A 21733-nucleotide genomic window follows, 5' to 3' on the forward strand; every position below is an offset into this window, starting at 1 on the left:
CAGGAAATTTTGATGTGAAATTCGTTAGCTATGCGCGTGCTCATTATACTCTGTCATGATGTCATGTATGCTTAAAGCCCGGGCCAGAACAAGTAAGTAAATGCAATAATGAGGCTGAGATTGTAGTTGCTGATGAGTCTATTGCCGAATCCTTCGAAAGGTAGAGGGGTAGGGGTAGGTGGCAAAAGCATGCTACCATTCCCAACGTTACCTGATCCTGTTGCTGTAGAGAAGCTGGACGAGTAGAAACCAAGAGAAAATGCAGCAGCCGTCGGACCTGCAAGCAGCGTGGACTCAGGTCCGACGCCACCTACTACTCTTGTAGTCGAGGACATATCGGCGGGAGCCACAGATGCTGACAATCTTTGTTCTGTGCTGGTAGGAGCTTCAGGAGGTGGTATGATGGCTATCGAGGTGGCTTCAATACCCATCGAAGTTGGTACATGGGTGGATTGGCCGAATGCACTGGGAACAGTGGTGTCAGCCGCGGTACTTGCTGCTGCAGTCGTCGAGTCGGCTGTGTTGGCTGAACGTAGGACAGGAACATCAACTGAAGATGTGGTGGCTTCGGCACCAATAGAGGGAGAAGCTGGTACTTTGTTGCTGCCACTAACGCTTTGAATTGAGCTAGCAGAGGCGAGAGGGGGTGTGTCATCTTGACTTAAGTAAGTCCCTGAGAAAGCCTCTCCAGGTGCACTAGAGCCTGTCGCAACCTTCGACGGTACGCTCGAGCTTAGTGCAACAACTGCGGGCTTGGTGAAGGCTGGTGCATCAGATATGCCACTAGCAACGATTTCAGCTTTGACGCTAGAAGCGGTTTGGCCACCTTCTTGCAAAGACGAGGAGGACAAGAGGGTCTTTGATCCACCAATGACCTCTTGCACTGGTGAGCCATTTGGCAGCGTGACTACAGGTGCTCCGCCTGCATAGGTTGCGACGGCTGTGACGGAAAGATCTGACAGACCTAACAGAAAACTTGATGGCAATGATTGCAATGGGACGCTGGGTCCTCTCGTCTCCGCCTCTGGACCCATCAAAGTAGTAGAACCTGAAGCACTTACGCCAGGGGGAAAAGTCTCGTACTCGAATTCGGTATTGGTTGAGGCGACAATTTCACCAGAGGAAAATACGGCTGCATTTGAAGCTTCTACATTGCTGGACGAAGAGGGTGCGCTTGAGTCAATTGCTGTCATGGACAGCAAGGGGGGCCAACGCTCGATGGTCCCACTGGAACCGACAGCGGTATTGCGGTAGGTTGAGCGGGGCCCAGTAGAGAAGATCCGACCTCCGATGAGATGAGAGGCGATAGGATGTTTCCAGTAGGAAAGGAGTCCTTCGAGGATGGTAGGCTCCCTTTCGAAGATTCAGAAAGCCTGCTCAAAGCTTCTTGTGATGTATCCGGTTTGGCAGCCGGGGAAGTAGACTTCACACTCTCGGATTTGCCACCAGTCGATGTTGTTGATGCTTCAATTTTGCTTGGGACCGGAACATTGGACCCTTCAGTCTTGACACCTCCAGGTTTGCTATCGGTGGATGTTCTCGGTCCTTCAACGTTGCTGGGGACGGGGACACTCGACCCTTCGGTATTGATCTCTTCAGGCTTGCTATCAGCCGGCGTTGTCGATGCCTCAAGTTTGCTGGAGGCTGATACACTCAATGCCTCAGTTGTGACACCTTCAGGCTTACTATCGACGAATTTTTTCGATACTTCAAGCTTACTAGAGACGAATGCACTGGACCTTTCAGTCTCAAGACCTTCGGGTTTGGTATCAGTAGGTGACTTCGATCCTTCAATGTTGCTGGGGATGGAAACACTCGACCCTTCAGTCTTGCCCCCAGACTCAAAGGTAGAAGCTTCTGGTTTTCTCCCCGAAGATCCTCCAGATGTCTCAATCTTTACGGCTGATGGATTGCTAGACACTTCAGGCTTTCCAATAGAAGGAAGAATTTTCGTCTCGGATGCGGCAACGGAAGGTCTGGTTGCCATTTCAGGCTTCTCGGTGAAGGATGTCGGTGACTCTTCAGATTTGATGATGGTGGTTGCCAATTCAATTTTACTGATGGTGAAAACCGGAGATGGCTCAAATTTGCCTTCAGATGACGATGGGGACACTTCGGCCTTATCTCCAGGGGATAGTTGCGAGTTCTCTGGTTTGCCAGACACCGTAGAAGGTCCAGCACTCTTTTGAGCGGCCGACATTGGCGTTATCAAAACTTCGAAGCTGTTCGTTGTGAAGATAGCCAAAGGCAATTTCCCAGAGGCTTCGAGTTTTGCAGACCCTTCACTGACAGTTGTTGTATGTGGGAATTGTGCTTCACCTGATTTAGATTCACTTTTCGAGTCAACACTTGCTTGGTTTGGGGTGTTGGTGTGTAGCGGATTTCCAGAAAGCGAAGACAATAATGATACGGCTACCGCAGGAGATGTGGCAGGTGGGATTTTCTGCTCAGACTTGTCAGGTGTCTTGTCATTTGAGGATGTCTTAACCAGAGATGGCAGCTTGTTGTCATTCTCAGTATTTTCAGATTCTATTGCAAAAGAACCACCCTCGGACTTGTTGAGAATGGGCGGGAGCGTGGATGAAGTTGAGGGATGGCTGTTTGCCGTCAGGAGAGAGGTGAGACCAGCATCTTTGCTGGGTACTATCGGAGCTGTTACATTTGGAAACAATTTGCTTAGGCTGGTCGTCAGACTTGCAATTTGGCTTGAGAAGAGTATACCCGTGGGTGTGAGAGTCTTTGATTCGCCCTTAAGTGAGATGAGACTAATGACTGACTTGCCACTCAAAGTCTGCGTTCCAGAGCCGCCCTCTTGCAGGGAAGAAGGTATCGAAATGTTAGTGGTCATTGGTAAAGAAGCCATAGAAGATGCGGAGCCATATCCGGGCGGGAGAATTGACGTCTCATTTGATGAAGGAAGCTTTGTGACATAAATGGAAGGAGTAGTGACAAAGCCTCCCCCGTAACCATTCCCAAGCATCGGCTGTGTCCAGACGGGAATAAGAGGAGAAGTCAAATTAGTGTAGGACCCTTTGTCTGGGATCGATGCCCCTTCAGAGGGTGAAGGTACCACTGAGTACCCGGGAAATGAAGTGATGTCTGCGGTCGAAGAGACTGTCAACGTTGGTTTTGAAGGAAACATCAATCCTTTGCTTGACAGAACAGCGGTACCCAGGATGGGTTGCTCGGGTTTGCTTGAAAAGCCTGAAGGATTGCTAGGGCGTTGCATTGAGGAGATTGTATGGGTATTGAGCTCTTTGGAGGGGACAGTCGACTCGCTAAGGACGATATCATTGCTGAAGGCTGAAATTTCGGGCTTACTCGACGCAAGCGTCAAGCTCAAAGAGGACGAGGGTACCGGGGCCAGTGTGATTGAGTACGTGATGATGATAGGCTTGATGTTAGGCAGCGATGCCGTCACGTTGGAGGACGAAGCTGTCTCAGCTTCCGTGAATTGTAGACTTGAATCCGAGAAGATCGTGAACGGAGATTCTGACTTATCATCATATTTGCCCGACTTTGAAGTGCTCGACTTCCCTGTAAATGAAGAGCTTGAGGATACGTCCTTCAGTGTTGTTGGAACACTTGACGAAGCCTTGTCTTTGTCTGATGTTGATGATGGCGAAGATGTGACAATTACTGTCTGCGATGTAGACGAGGAAGACTTGTCTTCACCAGATGTCGAAGCGGTAGATGAAGTCTTATCATTCGTCGGCAATGTTGCTTCAGACGTGGTTTTGATATCGAATGTAGACAACCCCGAGGTTGAATGTTTGTCCTTGTCGGGTAAGCTAGAAGTTTTATCATCTCCTGGCAGAGTCCCCAAAATGGAAGAGGCACCGGCGTCTTTGGTCGAGGTGTGAAGCTCCTCATTAATGCTTGTACTATCCTTGTCCTTGTCGGATCTAGGGGTGGGGTTGGTTACTACCACACCTGTTGAGGGAGCATCCTTCGAAGCCGTCCCGGATACAATATCAAGCGTGGACGTAGGCTTGTGTTGACTTCCTTGTGTAGTCAAAGCGCTCGACTGATCCTTACTCGGTGTTGGGGTGACAATTGACGAGATTCCGGACCTTCTGATAGAGACGATATTTAAAGACGACTTATCGTTGAGTTGAGAGGTAATCTGGGAAGATGTCAAATCTTTGCCTTTGTCTTTGTCGGCATTGTAGGGATCGGTTGTCCGGAGAGGCTTGTCATCTTTACTCAGAGACAGGATTGAAGAGATCTTATCTTTGTCGATATATTTCTGCGGCAAAGAGGATGAGAGGTCTTTGGCCGGCAGAGCCGTGATGGAAGTGTCGGTGACAGATGATGCATCAGAGTCCTTCTCGGCGTCCTTACTGTCTGATCAAGAAGAGTCAGCCTACGCAGCTCATTTTGACAATAAGTAGGACTCGATGGGGGTGATGATGAAGATTGGATGAGAGCAATGTCTACAGTCGAACATGTGAAAGGTAGACCGTGTAATGCATTCACAACCTACCTGGCCATCGGCGATCTAGTGAATTGTCTGATTACAACGTCAGCGAAAGGACTTGAGCATCACTGCCAGCACAAGCATGGCATTCAAAGTGTGTAACATACACCATGGCTTCGCTGATATGTTTGGTATTGCGAAGGCAACCACCAACAGCGTTGTGAAAACCCGCATCGTCAATGACCGCTCGTGAACGCGATTGTTCACCTCAAAACAAGGCAACTGTCAAAAAAGAATGTGAGTAGGAACAAGCGAGTGACTATGGTCAGGAATGGGCAATGGAGGGTGCTTGTGAATGTTTGTTTAAGAAATGGGAATTTTGTCAACACTCCAATGACGTGATGCCCGGATTTGGAAGCGGTTCGATTGACGACGACACTGACTTCCGATCTTTCCGCAGAGCCACCGGCCTATAGAGCCAGTGAATCTGCAATTGAATACACCAGTCGTGGAAACGGCTGCCGATTTGCCCTCGCAGTATGAACACAGGCGCCTTCTTGGTGGACTGCTCTGGCAACAAGCCTTGACAGCAGGAGAGGAAGGAGCGCGACCGGAAGAACATTTTTCGATGATGACCAGCATGACAACGAGCAGTCACGTCCCAGGTTCTGCTGCTTTATTTACTTTCTGTCTTCCTCTTCTTTTCTTCTTCTTTCTTCAACCAACATCTTTCAATCACAAGCATCCAAGCACCGCATAGCTTCTGCATCATTCCATCGTTTCTTACATCGCTTTACTACGCCTGCATCAATTAGTTCAATCAAGCACAACGTCAAGGATGCATTTCCCACGCCTTGCCTCTCTCGCCACCCTCCTGGCCTCATTCACTCTGGTCAATTCTCTGAAAGAGCCAGCCCTCTCACCACGGTTCAATGGGTTGCACGAGATAGCCTTGTCTCAAGATGGCTGCGAGATCAGCTGTTTCATCGAACGAAATCAACACACATTCTGCTACATGGAGTGCTCACCAGATTCCAACCAAGCTGCCTCTGAGCCAAGTAGGTAATCCGAATCCACAGCACCAGCAGCGTCCGTCAAGGTACTTACATAAAGCAGCAAGGGAAATTCTCCCACTTCTTCGTGCCCGTGCAAATGGCGAGAAAGAAGGTACTACGACCAGCACCATCAATGTACCATGCAGTGGCCAAAACATTGTATGCCACTCCTCGACGCTCCTCATATGCTGATTCCACTGACTGCCCCATTAGAAAACCCTCCAAGCCCGTGCAAATGGCGAGAAAGAAAGTACTACGACCAGCGTCCCTGAGAACGCCTGCGGCGGTCAAGACACGGCAAGCCACTCCTCGACCCTCTCATATGCTCACTCCACTGACTACCCCAACAGCAAAAACTCCAAGCCCGTGCACACACCATTCGCCACGCAAACACAACTGCCTCTCCGGCAGCGGTCTCAACCATCACTGTCACTGTGACCATCACCACAATCCCAGACTACTGCCTCACAGCCGTGCACTTCAGTCCAATCCCCATCGTCCCAACAGCAACACTCACACAAGCCTCCTCACTCCTCGCCGCCGCAAGCGCAGCCCTCCAATCCGCCACTGCCACGACAGGTCCCGCCAATACCAGCATCTCCATCATCACACCAGCACCAGCACCCGTCCCCATCATCCCTGCCCCGAAGCTCATCGGCACGGCTGCGAATGCAGGCATCCCCCAGGGCGCCAACTCCACGCTGCCGAGACTGACGCCCACACCAACGTCGACGACAATTGGAGCAGCAGCCCCGATCCAGCCCGTCCGTGGCGACGCGTCCAGCTTTACCAGACGCGAGGAATTCTCCATTGCTGTGTCTACTGCGCTCGGGATCTTACTATTTGATTGGGTCTTTGTGCCTTTTCTCCGTGCGATGGCAGAGAGGGCTACGCGCGCTGTGAAGAGGGAATAGGGTAGATATGATGGCATTACAGTATTTATATGATGATGGTGAGATGGTACGTTGTGAGGGAAGGCGATGTGGTAGATGTGCGTGCGAGTGGCAGATGAGGTTTCCTGTCAGGAGTTTGGGTGGTCGGTATTTTGGGATCTTGGTGTGAGTGATGGCTTAGGCGTCGACGGTAAATGGAAAAGTGCTTTGGTTTTTTTGATTAATGAGAAGCGTCAGTCGGAATGATTAGCGTATAGGGAATGATAATGAAGTTATGACCATCACGATGCTCCCGTCAGCGATTTTTGCGTTTGTGGAAGTTTGAATTTGGATTTCATTGAGTTGTGCGCGGGTGCGGGATATGATGGAAAGGTGCCCACCTATGCAAACGCCTGGCTATGCAGCATGTGATCCCCCCTGTGCTCTATCTTCCCTCCCGTTGTGCACCATTACACCGCTCCCTCTTTCTCCCCAACTCCCCGTCACCTTTCCCACCCATCTCACGACTCTTCGCCCTCCCCTGCCTCACCCTCAAGCGGACATCCCTTCCCCAGCACCGTCCCAATCAATCTCGCTCTATCAACCTTCGGCCCCACACTTCTATCCCATGCGTGCTCAGCCCAGTCGTCGTCGTCATCGGGATCGGAGGGTTCGAGAAATTCACGGAGAATTGAGGGAGGCTCGGTGCCGGGCGGGAAGGCGTGGCGTAGGAGGCAGGACAGGTGGAATGTGTGGGGGTGGGGTTCGCAGGGGAAGGCTATTAGGTAGGCTTGGTGAGAGTCTGGGTCGGGGGGTTAGTTAGGTGTTTTGAAAGCTGGGTGGGGTCGGGCGGGTGGGACGGGGGAGGGGGTGGAAGGGAGAGGGGGTGGAAGGGAGAGGGAGAGTGGCGAAAATGGGCGGGTGAGGTGCAGCGGAGTGGAGCCTTGAAAAGTAGAGTGGGGAAAACACATACCTCGATCGTTGATGGCGTCGCCGCAGCCCGCACAATGTCCGGGCTTTATATCTTTTGCCTTGATCTCTTTCGGCCCGGCATTGGTGGCCTGCTTCTTGCCCTTCGAATGCGCGGCCACGGAGAATCTGATCCCTTTACGCAACCCTGAAGAACGACTTTGCATTGCACGGTTGATCTCACCTCGGAGTACTCTTGCTGCGCCACGGCTGATGCTCTCTTGGACCTCGAATTCGCGGAGTATGTGCTGCAAGCCATCCTTCAGACCTTGCACTTCTAGGCCTGAGGGAATACGCTGGATCAGGTTGAGCGGGTCGATGGATGTGCCGACTTCTTTCAGTAGGCCTGTGATGAAAGAGGGTTTGTCCATGCTTTCTTCGATCAGGTCGTCCCAGAGGGCAGGATCGTGCTGTTCCTTGGCAAATTGAATGGCTTGGCTGACATCGCCAATGCTGTCGATTATAAGACGTAGTGCCTGCGCTGTGCGCCCTTCTTTGGAGAGGAGATAGACGAGCTCAGGTGTGTAGTTGCGTTGCTCGCAGATTTTGGATGCAGAGCTTAGAGTGTAGGATTGAGAGGCTTTGAGGAATGTCATTAGTAGGTCACGGTCATATTCAGCAAAGAGGGCGACGGCCGTGTCGGCGTAATCAGAAACGAGGTTTTTGCCTTCTTGAACTAAGAGACGCTCTTCTTTGGGTGTGGATCTCGAGGTGGTTTGATCAGTTGAGGTATCACCATGCCACAGAGCCCGGAAGTAGAAGAATAGGTATGGATTGGGCGTACTGTAGCGGCTATTGAGTTGGTGGATGACTGATTCGGGGAGAACGACACCACGATGCGCTTCTGTAACGAGAAGACGAATTGGCTCGAGTGTGAGCTCGGCAAGATCAGACAATGAAGCGGTACGCTGTTGATCCTTGCTCACACGGAGGAGAATGAAGCCTGGGATGTCATCTGCTACCGCTTCGACGAGGTGCGTTTCAGATATAAGACTCATTGCTGCATCAGCATCTTGGAGGCGTATGTAGCAGCGAAGTGCCTTTCGAGGTCGGCCAACAGCCAAATAGAGTCTTGCTAGGCTTTCCATGAGAAGACGCCAGTCTCTACCCGCTTCATTGTCTTCCACCGAATCTTCGCTGATTTCTCCAGACTTGAATTTGCCATGGATAGTCTCAATAATACTGTCGACGTCAAAGAGCTCAGGGGGCCATCGTCTGAGTAAGTCACAGAATTGTGGTATATCTTGGGATACGTAATGACCTAGTATAAGTTCGTACACAGGGCGACTAAGAGGACCCTGATCATGGTCGTAAGGCACGAATGGTGTTATATCATCAAACTTGTCCGCTTGGGCAAAAACCCTGATCCACCGTTCCCAAGCAGAAGGAGTACCCAGAACCTGACCGCATATTTTACCAGCAATTTCCCAGTCCTGGGTGGTGACGAGCTGATCGACCCAACGCTCTCCAACACGGATCTTTTCCTTTTTGGCGCGAAGCTGAATGGTTTGCTTCTCTGAGGGAGCCACCAAAGACTGATCATCTGCAAAGAAATCACTTAGGCTATTATCTGTAGGAGTGCTGGGAGAGCGGTCGGAAAGTCGGTCTTCTGGAGCAGTGGCTGCCGCCTCCGGACTACGATCTAACAGATTCCACGCTTCCTCATATCTTGCGTGGCTGTCTAGCCAGATGAAATGATCAGGTAGGGTGGGCTTCGTTGCAATGATACAATCGTAAGGACTTTGAATAAAAATCTTCATCCCATGCGTCAAGATGGACGGATCTGGTGAGTCTTCTAGCTGTGTGGTCTTGGGTTCTTGTGTTTGAAAAGCTTTAGGATATTTTATTTGAGCAGCTTTAAGGTCCGTTATGGCGTTTGCTTCGCTGCCTGTTTTACTGGGGCTGGTACTGTCCCTGCTCCGAACACTAGCACTACTGCTGAAGAGTTTGGTCGGATACATGGTTGCATCCCAAATGCCACCGCCGATAGCCTCAATGCCACCACCAATAGCTTCCAGCGTTCCACGCTGGTTCGCAGTGTTGGTGCGCATGCGGATGGCGGGCAAGACGCTCAAGTGGTAGTCTGTGGCAGAAAGGCTCTCGTAGCGAGTAATGTGAAGCGTGTCCGCCACACTGACTTCTTTCTTAGTTGTAACATCGACTATCCTCATTTCGGGTTGTGAAGCATTCTGACGCCGGGAGAGCCCTCGTTTCGTCGTCTTTTGGGTAGTATCCTCTTCTGGTGTAACATAAGCAAGTATAAGCAATAGTTTTGGGGTATATAGCGAAATTCCAGATATAATACAGTCCATTCGTAAACTAGCAACGGGTTAGGCAAGTCGTATGATAGGCATGCAAGCGTTACATACATCGTAATAAGCTCTACAAGTCCAGCTCTGTCCTGAGCGGGCGCTTTTGCTGTCTTTGCACCAGCAGGGTGCACATTGACAATCCAGATGGTTCCAGACCATCCTACAACAAGTTTCTCTATCGTCCTGCTTTTTTGGGTCATCCTGAGGCGTTCAATGTCGGCTGGCTCTGCTACACCATCATTTGGTGATTTCGTCGGAAATAACTCGTCTGACTCCAGTCCTGCTTCATCGATCCATTCGACATGAGCTTTCCATATCCCAGCCAATTCATCCCACCCTGGGCGGTTTGGATGATCAATGTGTTTCATGCGCTTCCAAGCTAAGTCGGATTCCATGGACTCAAGATGCAGATTTGACCTCATGAATTTGATGCCATGCTCATTGACCCATACAACGTACTTGCCTGACAGAGACCATTTTATGCAACTGATTGCGCCCTCTCCTGAATGTAGGACTTGATCCTTGCCAGTATTTGATCCCAGACCAATTGAACCCAGCCATCCTGAGGCCGACGCGGCAGCGCCAGTAGTCGTAGCGTCTGACTTTGTACCAGTTTGGCCTCCAACGGTCAGAACCAAGCTACCTGCACGACCTCCTGACAAATATGATCGATCTGATTTGAACTCTGGTGATAACGCGACAGCATGAAGAGGTCTTCCAAAATTCCGCAGCTGTACATCTTTTGGATCTGTGAGGGATGTCACGAAAACATGACCGTCTATTGAGGAGGAGGCTATGAATATAGCGTTCGATGGTATTAGAGGAACAGGTGGCTGTTGAGTGTTCTTGCTTTGCGGTGAATCTTTGGCGTTTCTTGGAGCTGAGGGAGTGGGAGCCTTCGTCTTGTGTGCTGGCTTTTGGTGATGGCCTTCGACCTTTGTAGCGGCCAACGGGGGCGGGAATGGGGATACTGAGACCGATGTGATCGACGCTTGATGAGCGCGAAAAGAGCGGATCGACTGGAACAATGGCAATGATAAAGTATGCTGAGAATTCAGTCACCATACTGGAGAATGACCAAGCTACTCACAATGTGGCCATTATGAGTTCCAACAAGCTAGCGCTGGTAAGTGGCTAGAAGACCTCATTGATGCTGGAACGAAGCTTACCATCTTGTCTCCAGCGACGAGGAAGGCACTAGTGGAGTCTCCATTCCGATAGACTGATCTGAGATGCCTAGTCAAGGACGCATATTTCAATCGAGGTTCCTCCTCTTCCTCTTCCTCCTCAGAAGCATCGTCCTGCGCCTCTGCGTCTGGATTGGATAGCTTGCCATTAGAAGCAACCTTCGTGATTTCTTCGTCTTCTCTATCGTCATTTCCACCCTCTTGCGCCATTCGAATGCAGTGGCATTACGTCTTTCAATGTCTATACCTCTCTCTGGTTCTCACCGATGGATGATCCGCGGATTTGTGCCAAGGGAACAAAAATCGGCCCCGGGCGAACCCCTGTCCGAGCCAGGGGTGAGTGCCTGACGGTCTAAGTAGGTATGCAAGCAAGGCAAGGTACGTTAAAATTAACACTAGTAGCAGGGGATCAAGTGGTGCTATCATATTATCCCTGGGAACACGGTCCTAAGACAATGTCTTGTCATCTACACATCATCCTCTTCCTTTCCGATCTTCTCCAACCCTCCTCTACCTCTTCTCACTTGTTCCTCTATTCCCAGGTCCCCTATTTGACGCGACATCGCTTTCACGAAAGCGCCTTTCTCGTCGCCTCTTTTCGCATTCCGCGCCCTCATTTTCTCCTCTATTTCCAACTCGGCTTTCTCCTGCGTTTCGATCGCTTTGAGCCGTGCCGACCGGGAAATCTCTAGCTCTGAGGCTGTGGATTGCATGCTTGCGAGGTTGGCGGCTCTCTCTTCTGCGGATTTAGAAGCGGTATCCTTGTTAGTGTGATGACCGTCGTAACGAATTGGAGAACGAGAACGGAATGGGGGGAGGAGCGTTGGTGCCGGCGATTATGATTAGTAGGAGAGGATCGCCGCCGGCTGTCGTATGTTGGTGAGTTAGCAGAGCGGCGCCGAGAGTTTTCATGATAAGTTCTGCGGCGATATTCATTCTCGGCGCTGTGCCTCTCTTCTCTGTCGGCTCGTCCTCTACTTCTGTCGCGTTTTCTGTGACCAGAGTGATGATGCCGGTGCCGGTGCCGGTGCCGGTCCTCTTTTCGTTGAAGGTCAACGTCCCGATCCGCAGCTTTCAATAGCAGACGTCTTTGCACAGGATCGTTTGTCAAAGCCTCATAAGCAGCTTGTTCTTGTTTTTTGATCGCTAACATTGGATCTTCTTGGATTTTGCGAGCCGTATCACGGACCGAATTCATATTCCCTGGAGCTGTAAACCCATTCTTATAGGCCCCTTCCTCTAAATTCTCGTCATTTCTTTTAACAAGCGAATCAATCCTCCTCTTACCCAGTAGATAACCTTCCATTTCTTCTGTTGTACCGGATTGTCCAGTGGTTGGTCCTGAGTACTATATGAATCAGCCCGTATTTTTCTTTGCCTATGGGTGTTGTGATTGTGCTCACCATCCAATCGACCCTCTCTAATTTCTGTGATCCGTTTGCTGTCTGTTGCATCTGCTGCAGCTCCTCAATCTGGCGTTCTTGCCGAAGCTCTTTGATCCTTTCCTGCGTTTTTTTGCGCTCTTGGAGTGCTCTTTGCTCTGCTTCATATGTACGTTTCTGATTAGATAGAATCGAAGGATGCCAGGATTTCTTCAGGTTAAGATCTCCCCCATGATGGCGGTTTAGTAGGACGTAGATGAAGATGCGGGATGTCTCAGAATTTCAAAGGATTTAGATGTTATCTTTCGACAAAAGATCTGCTCTGTAGGGGATCAGCGTTGATGTTGAAACTGGAACAGCGTTCAATCCGACGAATCAAATTTGGCGAGCGCACGCCATCTTCAGAATGTATGATGCAAGTCTGACAACCGCTGGTAACAAGAACTGTTGTACCGTCCTTGTACGATGTTCCGCAACTACGATAGGTTACCGCTTATGTAATCATGAATTTTATACTGATAATATTTCAATCTCAAGCTAACCAGAAGAGTAACTAGAGCGGCACTTCAGACGCCAAGAAACGTCATCTGCCGACATCTGGAGCCTTACGAAAATTTTGATAGCAGAGGCACCGAAGACAGAGAAGTTTCACGAGTCCTGGACATTGACAATGTGCTATGTTTGGCTTGTGCCGCCATATTCCACGAAATTCGACCCTGTGCTTCGCTCGACGGTACAGTTCACTCATAACCACAAGCAATGAACCCTTACGCCTCGCCGGCGCGAGGTGTTCCCTTTTTCATTCTGGGGGCCGCCTGCTTGCCAAGAGACGTAAAGACTTCTTCTCTTCGAACAGCGTCTTGAAGTCAGAGTTAAAAGAGGCACGAAAGAACGAGAACACCACATCTACAAAGAGAAAGACGAAAAGAACTTCCGCTGCCGCGAATTCTTTGAGACGGGTAGCGGTGGAGGCCCAGAGGTCTCGAGATGTCAAAGAGCACCAAAAAGGATCGTCGGCGGGGCCAGATGCATTGAAAGTAGGTGGGATCCTTGGGCAATTTCAAGGAGTTTTCTGTTGACGCGTCGCCGCACAGACTGTGACGGCAATATGTACAGCCCAAGAATACGACATCGCTCATATTGCGCGCATATTGGAGGGATTCGGCCATGAGCTTGACCCCTGCGGCACAGATCTCTACCCTCAGGTAGTCCACGTCGCCCTTCCTGTGCAGATATCCCCTTCCAACCAAAGTGAAACATTCTGGACCACTGGGGATCTCTTTGTATTTCCGTCAGGGACGATAGTCGCTTGGGATATCCCAGATGCAACTTTGGAAAGTCTAGTATCAGGCGCGCTCCGGCCTGCGGCTACAGCGCCTTTGAGCAAAGTCGAAGAAGAAGATCTTGAGTACGTGGAAGACGCAAACAGAGAAAACAGCAGTATCAAAGGCGATCGCATAGTACTTGGCACAAAGCCACAGCCTGCTCAAGCTCGTTCAGATCTGCAAGCAGGTGATGGCAAGAATAACAAGGTTCCCACTTACAGCGAAGCCGTGAATACAACTCCGAGCCGGACTCTTGACACTGTGCTTGCAAAGATCGCCTTTTCATCTGGACTGGCGAGATCAACGAAGCTCGCTGTACTAGAAAGCTTGTTGAGCAACTACTTCGAGTCTACTAGATCAATCCCAGAGGTGCTTTCACGTGGTGGACGTCTGCCATTCACGCGCAGTTTCATCCTTCAAAAAACGGGACAGCTACTTAGCATCCGAGCTCAATTGAACCTCTACTCGGAACTAACAGATTCCCTCCCAGACTTGTTTTGGGATAGCCGGCACGAGCTAGGTCTTGAGGGCTACTACGACCAGGTGGGCAAGGCCCTCGACACCAATATCCGTATCAAGGTCCTGAATGAGAAAATGGACTACGCGCAAGAAATTGCAAGTGTTCTGAGGCAACAACTGAGCGAGAAGCATGGGGTCAGACTTGAGTGGATCATCATTCTGCTGATTGCTGTTGAAGTGGTGTTTGCTATCGACAAAGAAGTGAAGGAGTATCGGGAGCGATCGGTCCGATAAGTGAGTGTACGACAGGGCTCGCCGAAAAAACTTGTCCATACGCTCCGCACTATGCAGGCGATTCGATTTCGTGTGCCCCATGGCAGCGAATAAGACGCCTCTCGGTCAAATTATGCTCGGCTGCGTCCTTGTCACGATGGGTGATTGTTTCTTACTCCGAGATCAGTCCTAAACCAAGACTTTGGTCCTAAATCAAGGCTTGCCGGCGTCAAGGGCTTTTGAAATAGAGATACGCTCCACTGAATCATGTAGCATCGAGGCTTTGGTCTGCCAACCACTTTGTTGAGATACCCATATGCTACCAACGTCTATACACCGCGTGTACTGAGCTTCATTTTGTATTTTGTATGTCTCTGCTATAGGCAAATCGGTTGCCTCCTAAGGCGTGCTAGCCTAGCAAGCTAGGCCAGAAAAGACTTAGTCGCTTCGCGGCCTTTTCTTTGAGCACGCCTGCTCCGGAAAGTCGTGTTTTTTAGATTTTCAGCTTCGTGTCCCATCGGTTTCGTTTGAAGTTGGTTCCCAACCACTTTCACATATAAATCTATGTATATATATGTTTGGGATATAACATATTATAATCTCGCGCCGAGTTTTTTAAGATTTGAAAAAAATTGAAAGCTTCAAAAGTTATTGTTGATTCAAAAATTTTGTATTAAAAAAAAAAAAATTTTGCTTTGCAACTAGAATTTTCTGAAATTTAAGAGAAATTTTTTCTCCTTAAGTAATTTATATAGAGAATCAAAAGATCTCACCCCGAGTCGTAGCCGTCCAGTTGTAGGAAGAAAATAATAATTTTTTCTTAAAGGTTGAAGTTCAAAGACTAAGAAGCTCTCAGAATCAAAAATACCGGGAACCTCGACTTTCCGGTGCAGACCCCCTGCGGGGACTCACATCAACAACACTAAAAAGGCCCCTAGCAGGGGGTCTGTATTGGAGACAACAAATCGGTCGTGAGAGTGACCTATCGGCGATAAGGGGTTAGGTCCGTAGTTGAACTAAAATAATTATCCTCAATTCTGAATGCTTCGCCTTAACGGGAACATCGCTGCATGATGAGCAGTCAAGTCCTGAAGGTATGTTGATAATATCGAGAGAACTTCTCAATACTGAGACTTGATTGACAGGTTCCTACGCCGACAAATGTTTGTATATTCTGCGCCACTCGACTCCAACTCCCGACCATTCACGCTGCTACACGAAATCAGAGGCGTCTATTCCGTACCACTGCAACTAAAAGAAAACCACCATCTGGTGCAAGAGGACAAGAAATAGACCATGAGCAGGAACAGTGGCCCGAAAATGGGTGGCAACACCCACCGAAGTCGAGGCCCCGATGGGAGGGCGCGGCCAACAGGCCTTTGCAAAGGGGGTCAGATAGCGGACAATCTAAAGCGTCAGATCATTTTTCTAGAAGACAAGAACCACAACGGCAATCTACAGGGAGTGAACTCGCATCGTTGTTGGATGGTCTCTCAAAATCTGTATCCTCAACACAGAGCACAAATTATGAGCGCGCTCCTGTGGACCGAAGTAGTACACAAACAAACCCTCCATCCTCGAGACTGAAACCATACTCAACAACTCCGGCTCGGAGACTTGGTGGTGAATGGACATGCGGTTGTGGACATGAGAACAGTCGCACAACACAGATGTGCCGGAGTTGTCATGCATTTCGACTTTCTTATACCAGCAACGAGGCTCGAAGAACTTGGCAATCTGATTGGACGTGCAAAAAATGTAATACACTCAATGACGGTAGCCAAGAGACCTGTCAAAGTTGCAGCCCTCGCCCTCGTAGAGCTAAGTCTCGGTCGCCTCGTGATGAAATTAGAGGGCGAGACGAAAGTGCATCCAGACGCATGTCATTTCCACCTACTAGCCAGCTTCCTCACAGACCCAATTTTCCCAGGGACCAGTCTAAAGATGCAGGTGAAGACTCATCTCATTTTGCAAGAGGAGTCGACGAAGAGCGTAGGATAAGGGAGAGTTCTCTTCCAGGCGGTACTTTTGGCGGACCGCGTAGGAGTCTGGGTGGAGATGCAAATCCGAATCCTGCTTGGGCACAAAGCAGAGGGCCCTTGTCGTCGATTGGAGGCCAATCACAGAGCGAGAAAACCCCCCTGCAACAGCCTTCCCCGACGACCAAGATCTTGAAACGGATCCTAGAATCTTCTTTGATGATTCATTTGCTGATGAAGCTGCACCCCAGACCGCACAAAATCAAGCTTTCATGATGCATCAAAAGCAAAAGCCTGAAAGAGATTTTGCCCGTCAACGAAAAATTAAACGTGGTGGTGTTTTACGAAACGCTGAATGGGATGCCGGAGAGGCAGAAGGGGATTCGAGCCGATCAAAGCGAAAAGCAGAACGATTGGAGCAGAGAAAGAGAGCCAAAGCAGCTCAAATACAGGCAGGACCGCCAAAGCCTGTCTACATACCAGAATTCATCAGCGTTTCAAATCTTGCCCCACTCCTAAAGGTCCGGGTGGATGGGTTCTTGAGGAAGATGAAAGAGTTAGGATTTGATGAACTCAACCACGATCACATCCTGGATGCCGAAACCGCTAGTCTGATTGCTGCAGAGTTTCATTTTGAGGCGGTACTGGATCAGCCGGAGGATCAGGACCTCAAGCCTTTGCCACCAGTAGAGGATCAGTCAGTGCTTCCAGCTCGGCCACCAGTCGTGACTATTATGGGCCACGTTGACCACGGAAAGACTACACTATTAGACTACCTGCGTAAGTCTTCTGTAGCAGCATCTGAGCACGGCGGCATCACTCAACACATTGGGGCTTTCTCCGTGCGCATGCCCGGCGGTAGACTCGTTACATTCCTCGATACTCCTGGTCATGAAGCATTTCTTGCAATGCGAAAGCGTGGGGCTAACGTGACCGATATCGTAATTCTGGTCGTTGCGGCAGATGACAGCGTAATGCCCCAGACCATTGAAGCCATCAAGCACGCTCAGTCCGCCAGAGTTCCTATGATTGTCGCCATCAACAAAGTTGATAAGGAAGACTCAAATATCGAGCGTGTCAAAAGTGACCTCGCGCGCCACGGAGTCGAAATTGAAGATTTTGGAGGCGACACCCAGACGGTACCGGTTAGTGGCAAGACAGGAGAAGGAATAGAAGAGCTAGAAGAAGCTACGGTAGCACTTGCCGATCTTCTCGACAGACGAGCCGAAACTGAAGGTCAAGTAGAAGGTTGGGTATTGGAGGGCACGACGAAGCGAGCAGGTCGAACAGCGACCGTACTCGTACGTCGAGGCCAGCTTCGTCCGAACGACATCATTGTTGCCGGAACATCCTGGGCTCGCGTACGATGCCTTCGCAATGAAGCCGGTGTCATCATCGAGTCTGCAGGGCCAGGCACTCCCATCGAAGTCGACGGATGGCGAGAGCAGCCCACCGCCGGAGACGAAATGATCCAGGCGCCCGACGAGGCAAAAGCAAAATCAGTAATTGACTATCGACTCGAGCTTGCCACGCGGCAGCAATCTGCGACCGACATTGCCGCCATCAACGAATCTCGGCGATTGGAGCAGGAAAAGCGCGAAGACCTCAAGAAAGCCGAAGAGCTTGCAAAATCGAAGTCGAGTGACTCCACCCCCATCGATACTGGAGCTGAAGCCACACACAAAGCGACAACACCAGCAGCGCCCAAATTGCAGCAAATCAATTTCATCCTCAAAGCTGACGTCTCCGGCTCCCTTGAAGCAGTAACAAACTACATTTCCGGCGTTGGCAACAGTGAAGTACGTCCACACGTCCTCCGCGGCGCCGTCGGCCCGATTAGCGAGTTCGACATCGACCATGCCGCTGCCGCCTCTGGCTCTATCATCTCTTTCAACACCCAGATCGATAACGCAATCAGGCACACCGCAGAAGCGAGGGGCGTCAGGATCATTGATCACAGCATCATATACCGACTCGTCGATGAAGTGAAAGCCGTTCTATCTGAGAAGCTCGCTCCACTGGTCACGCAAAAAGTCATTGGCGAGGCGGAGATTGCGCAGGTTTTCGATATCAATGTTAAGGGGAGGAAATATGAGCCTGTGGCGGGGTGCAAAGTTCGAAATGGTGTTGTTGGGAAGGGGAGGAAGATCAGGGTGCTGAGGAATAAGGATGTAATTTATCATGGTAAGTCTCCCATCTTTCCCTGCTGCGGCAGATTCTCCTCGTTCATGGGGGGTGGGGAGGAGAGTAGTGAATACTGACGATGCACCAGGACAACTTTCCTCCCTCAAAAGCGTCAAAAAGGACGTCGATGAAATGCGTAAAGGCACCGAGTGCGGCATGAGCTTCACGAATTGGGCAGGCTTCAGGGTCGGCGATCAGGTGCAGAGTTATGATGAGATCGTGGAGAAACGGACGCTATAAATATGAAAAGCGGACATAGATGTGTATATAGAGATCACAGCTATGGACACAGGTAAGGAAAAGCAGAGCTCTGCTTCTGACACGCTTGCTTTCTGTGCATCGCTTTGTTTTCTCAAATTTCTATTGCGTCGTCCATCCTGAAGTTTGCGTATCTCGCTTGCAAGAATTGGTGACTGTCGCGTTCTATGTTGCTACTGCTGTCTTTCTGTCATGGTGTCAGAGGACGTAGCCTCACTCTTTTTTGCAACGAAGACAAGAGAGCGAAGGAAATAGCAGAATCTCACTGCTTCCGCCCCTCGCTCTCATCTGAAAAGCTCTCTGGCGTATCTCCAGAATTTCAAACCTCATATCAACAACCCCGGACTTGCGTCTCCCCCTCCACCGATTCGCAAATTATTTATACCCCCTTATCAGAGAAAGTCCCGCTGGGTACCGCATCCAAATGACATGACAGAGTCCCCAAATATAATCAGTCCAACTACTGGTCTCTTCCCTCTCCCCATTCTCCTCTCTCTTTTCTTCAACTCACTGAAATCTCACACCCTTCGCCTTCCTACCCGTACCCCTACTCCCCTTCCCCGTGCGTCCCCGACTCACACTAGCCTTCCTCTTCTTTCCCGCACTTCCCTTGCCGGAGCCAAAAGCGCCATCATCGCCCTCCTGTCTCCGCAATCCGTTTCTATCACCCACCCCTCCTTCCCCCTCCCCTTGCCCCTCGCCGTCGCCGTCGCCGCCTTCTTCGAAAAGCTCCCCTTGCCTCGACACCCCCTGGCCCAGCAGCTCAGCAAACGCCACTGCATCCTCATCATACTCCTCGCTCTCCTCCGTTGCGTTCGTTTCCGTGCCCGACACGAGCGAGATGCTGGGCGTAGGCGAGCGGTTGCGGTAGGCGTGTTCGCGGGGGTAGTTCTTCGCGTAGGGGTTGTTCTTATCGGTCGATGAGGTGGAGAGGGGGTATTTTGGGGGTGGGGCCATGCTGTTGGGATGGTGGCGAAACTGCGGAGTGGTTGGGGAGGTGAGAGAGTAGGATGTCAGTGTCTCGTCGGGGGTGTAGCGCTGGGTGGCGGACTCGGGGAGTTTGAGGCGGAGTTGGTTTGAGTACCAGAGGGAATCAAATAAAGGGGTTTGGAGAACCTGGGGAAAGGGAGCTGTTAGTCAGTTGAAAGAGGGGGAAGGGGAAGGGTTTTATGACTTGGATAAGAGGGGTGTGACGAAAGGTGAGTGCTAGGGGAGGGGAGGGGACGTACGGCATGGTACCAGCTCAGCTTGTAGTCGACGGCCAGTTTGCCTTTGTCTAGCTCGCGGAGGAGGATGCGCTCGATGTTTGCGCGTGAGATGCGGTGGATGGTGCCGCTGCGTTCGTGGTGGGATATCATGTCGTTTGTGAAGGAGATGTAGAGGTCCGTTATGCCTGGCATTGTGCTGGGGACCAACGATGATGATGTTGATTTCGCTATCAAAGAAGGTACGATTAGTGGTTGAAAAGAATGTAGTAATAGGGCGAGATATTAATAAGAACAAAACGAATGCGTATCACCGCTCAGGTGTTGAAGAGCAGAAAAGTGAGTGACAATGAGATTTTCGAAGTGTCGTACTGAATGCTGAGGTGAGGATTGGCCACCTCGTGTCGTACTACCCATGAAGGAATATGAATACTATTTTATCCATATTTGAGGCAATTGCAAAGCTGACGGCCATATTTGAAGAATGAAAGCCCCAAGAGGTTCGACTTTCACTTCACCATCATCGTTGGTAGATGGTGAGAGTAATTTTCAGTGCACATCTATCGCAATGACGACCAACACATCATTTGAATCAGTGTTACCTCCTCACTTCAGGTGTGAATGTGAGGTTACCTCTTCTGTCTAATCCAATCTCAAGACCACGGCTTTCTCCATGCAGATGATTTGGTCTTTCGCATGCAATTCAAGGAGTCAAAAGAGTGTTTTGCATACGTGAAATCATGCTTCTGATATGTCCGTGATCTTACTTGTCGCTTGTCCAGCAAACCGTTGACCACATATCTTTGGATATTTTATCCAGCAGCAAAATCGATCCCTTTCCGTTGAGATGAAATCTCCGTTAAATTGGGCTCCCGGAAGGTTATACTTCCACTTCGATGATGGACGATGAGATGTCTCGAATTCCTGCAGCAAGGCATTGAGAACTTCATTTTTGCGAACTTTCTAGCGCCATCAATTGCGTTGCAACCCCCTTTCGACCTTCGGCTCTCCTCGAGAGATTCTGCCGCTGGAACTTTGGAAGGCGCCTCCTTCACGCAGAACAATCGCGATCCAAGGTCCTGCACTCTGAAAGTTCACTTACTCTCCCTACTCTCCCGCTCCACCATGATCTCCTCTCCAATGTTCTCTCTACCTCCCCACAAATCCCCTCACGCCCCCCACCACCTCCCCCAACCCCCCAACTACCAAGTCCGGTCCTCCCCACTCCTCCCCCTCCCCCAACCCATCACTCCACCCCTTACCTTCCCTATCAACCCATACAGCCCTCAAACCCGCTTTCTTCGCGCCCACGACATCGAACGGATTCCCGCTGACAAGCCAAACACCCTCTCCCCCCTCCTTACCCTCCTTACCCTCTCCATTTTTCCTCCCTAGCTTATCAACCAAGTGCGCGTAAACTTCAGGCGCAGGTTTATACTTCCTCGTCTCCTCCACCGTGATGATATCCTTGAAGATACGCGCGTAGCCCCCAAAGACGGGGAGTTGAAAACGGAATTCTTGACCATAGAGGCGGTCCCGTTGCTGAATACCACTGCTTGGAGGGCTGGCGCATTATCCTGCCCTTGGATGTCGGTTGATTGGGCAAGGGCAGTAAGTGCGGGGGCAACGTCCGGGAAGGTGGAGAGGCTGTCGTATTTCTCCATCAGCGCCGAGATCTGGGGAGGAGGGAGGGAGAGGTCGTGCTCGCGTAGCGCGTGCGTTAGGGCGCGGGTGGTGAGGGTGTTGAAGGGGATGTGTATGTCTTCTGGTCGTTAGCAGGACTTTGAGAGACGAGGACAAGATAAGGGGAAGGGGGGACGGACTCATGCTGTTACACCGCCAAGTATATTCCA

The 21733-nt window shown here is 50.4% G+C and overlaps 7 protein-coding genes across 7 annotated transcripts; 3 read left to right on the forward strand and 4 right to left on the reverse strand.

The window, feature by feature from the left end:
* Positions 1-71: 71 nt before the first annotated feature.
* On the reverse strand, positions 72-4379 carry KY384_005741 (uncharacterized protein; the record flags this gene model as incomplete). Its single annotated transcript, XM_044814239.1, has 4 exons — positions 72-955; positions 1084-1132; positions 1214-4339; positions 4371-4379. The coding sequence occupies 4 exons, from the start codon at positions 4377-4379 to the stop codon at positions 72-74; spliced, it is 4068 nt and encodes a 1355-aa protein (XP_044668389.1).
* Positions 4380-5382: 1003 nt separating this feature from the next.
* On the forward strand, positions 5383-6389 carry KY384_005742 (uncharacterized protein; the record flags this gene model as incomplete). Its single annotated transcript, XM_044814240.1, has 2 exons — positions 5383-5634; positions 5826-6389. 2 exons carry the CDS (start codon positions 5383-5385, stop codon positions 6387-6389), a joined length of 816 nt encoding a protein of 271 aa, XP_044668390.1.
* A 479-nt stretch (positions 6390-6868) lies between these two features.
* Positions 6869-11025, reverse strand: KY384_005743 (uncharacterized protein; the record flags this gene model as incomplete). The annotated part of the gene is made up of 5 exons (XM_044814241.1): positions 6869-7149; positions 7321-9635; positions 9686-10647; positions 10719-10745; positions 10798-11025. 5 exons carry the CDS (start codon positions 11023-11025, stop codon positions 6869-6871), a joined length of 3813 nt encoding a protein of 1270 aa, XP_044668391.1.
* A 478-nt stretch (positions 11026-11503) lies between these two features.
* Positions 11504-12269, reverse strand: KY384_005744 (uncharacterized protein; the record flags this gene model as incomplete). Its single annotated transcript, XM_044814242.1, has 2 exons — positions 11504-12163; positions 12219-12269. 2 exons carry the CDS (start codon positions 12267-12269, stop codon positions 11504-11506), a joined length of 711 nt encoding a protein of 236 aa, XP_044668392.1.
* Positions 12270-12956: 687 nt separating this feature from the next.
* KY384_005745 (uncharacterized protein) lies at positions 12957-14275 on the forward strand (the record flags this gene model as incomplete). The annotated part of the gene is made up of 3 exons (XM_044814243.1): positions 12957-12984; positions 13070-13234; positions 13314-14275. 3 exons carry the CDS (start codon positions 12957-12959, stop codon positions 14273-14275), a joined length of 1155 nt encoding a protein of 384 aa, XP_044668393.1.
* Positions 14276-16198: 1923 nt separating this feature from the next.
* On the forward strand, positions 16199-18657 carry KY384_005746 (uncharacterized protein; the record flags this gene model as incomplete). Its single annotated transcript, XM_044814244.1, has 3 exons — positions 16199-16246; positions 16344-18417; positions 18506-18657. 3 exons carry the CDS (start codon positions 16199-16201, stop codon positions 18655-18657), a joined length of 2274 nt encoding a protein of 757 aa, XP_044668394.1.
* Positions 18658-19126: 469 nt separating this feature from the next.
* KY384_005747 (uncharacterized protein) lies at positions 19127-20075 on the reverse strand (the record flags this gene model as incomplete). Its single annotated transcript, XM_044814245.1, has 3 exons — positions 19127-19135; positions 19255-19791; positions 19905-20075. 3 exons carry the CDS (start codon positions 20073-20075, stop codon positions 19127-19129), a joined length of 717 nt encoding a protein of 238 aa, XP_044668395.1.
* Positions 20076-21733: the final 1658 nt, after the last annotated feature.

The sequence above is a fragment of the Bacidia gigantensis genome (genome assembly GCF_019456465.1).
Source record: "Bacidia gigantensis strain McMullin 20006 chromosome Unknown contig_246, whole genome shotgun sequence".
Taxonomy (NCBI): domain Eukaryota; kingdom Fungi; phylum Ascomycota; class Lecanoromycetes; order Lecanorales; family Ramalinaceae; genus Bacidia; species Bacidia gigantensis.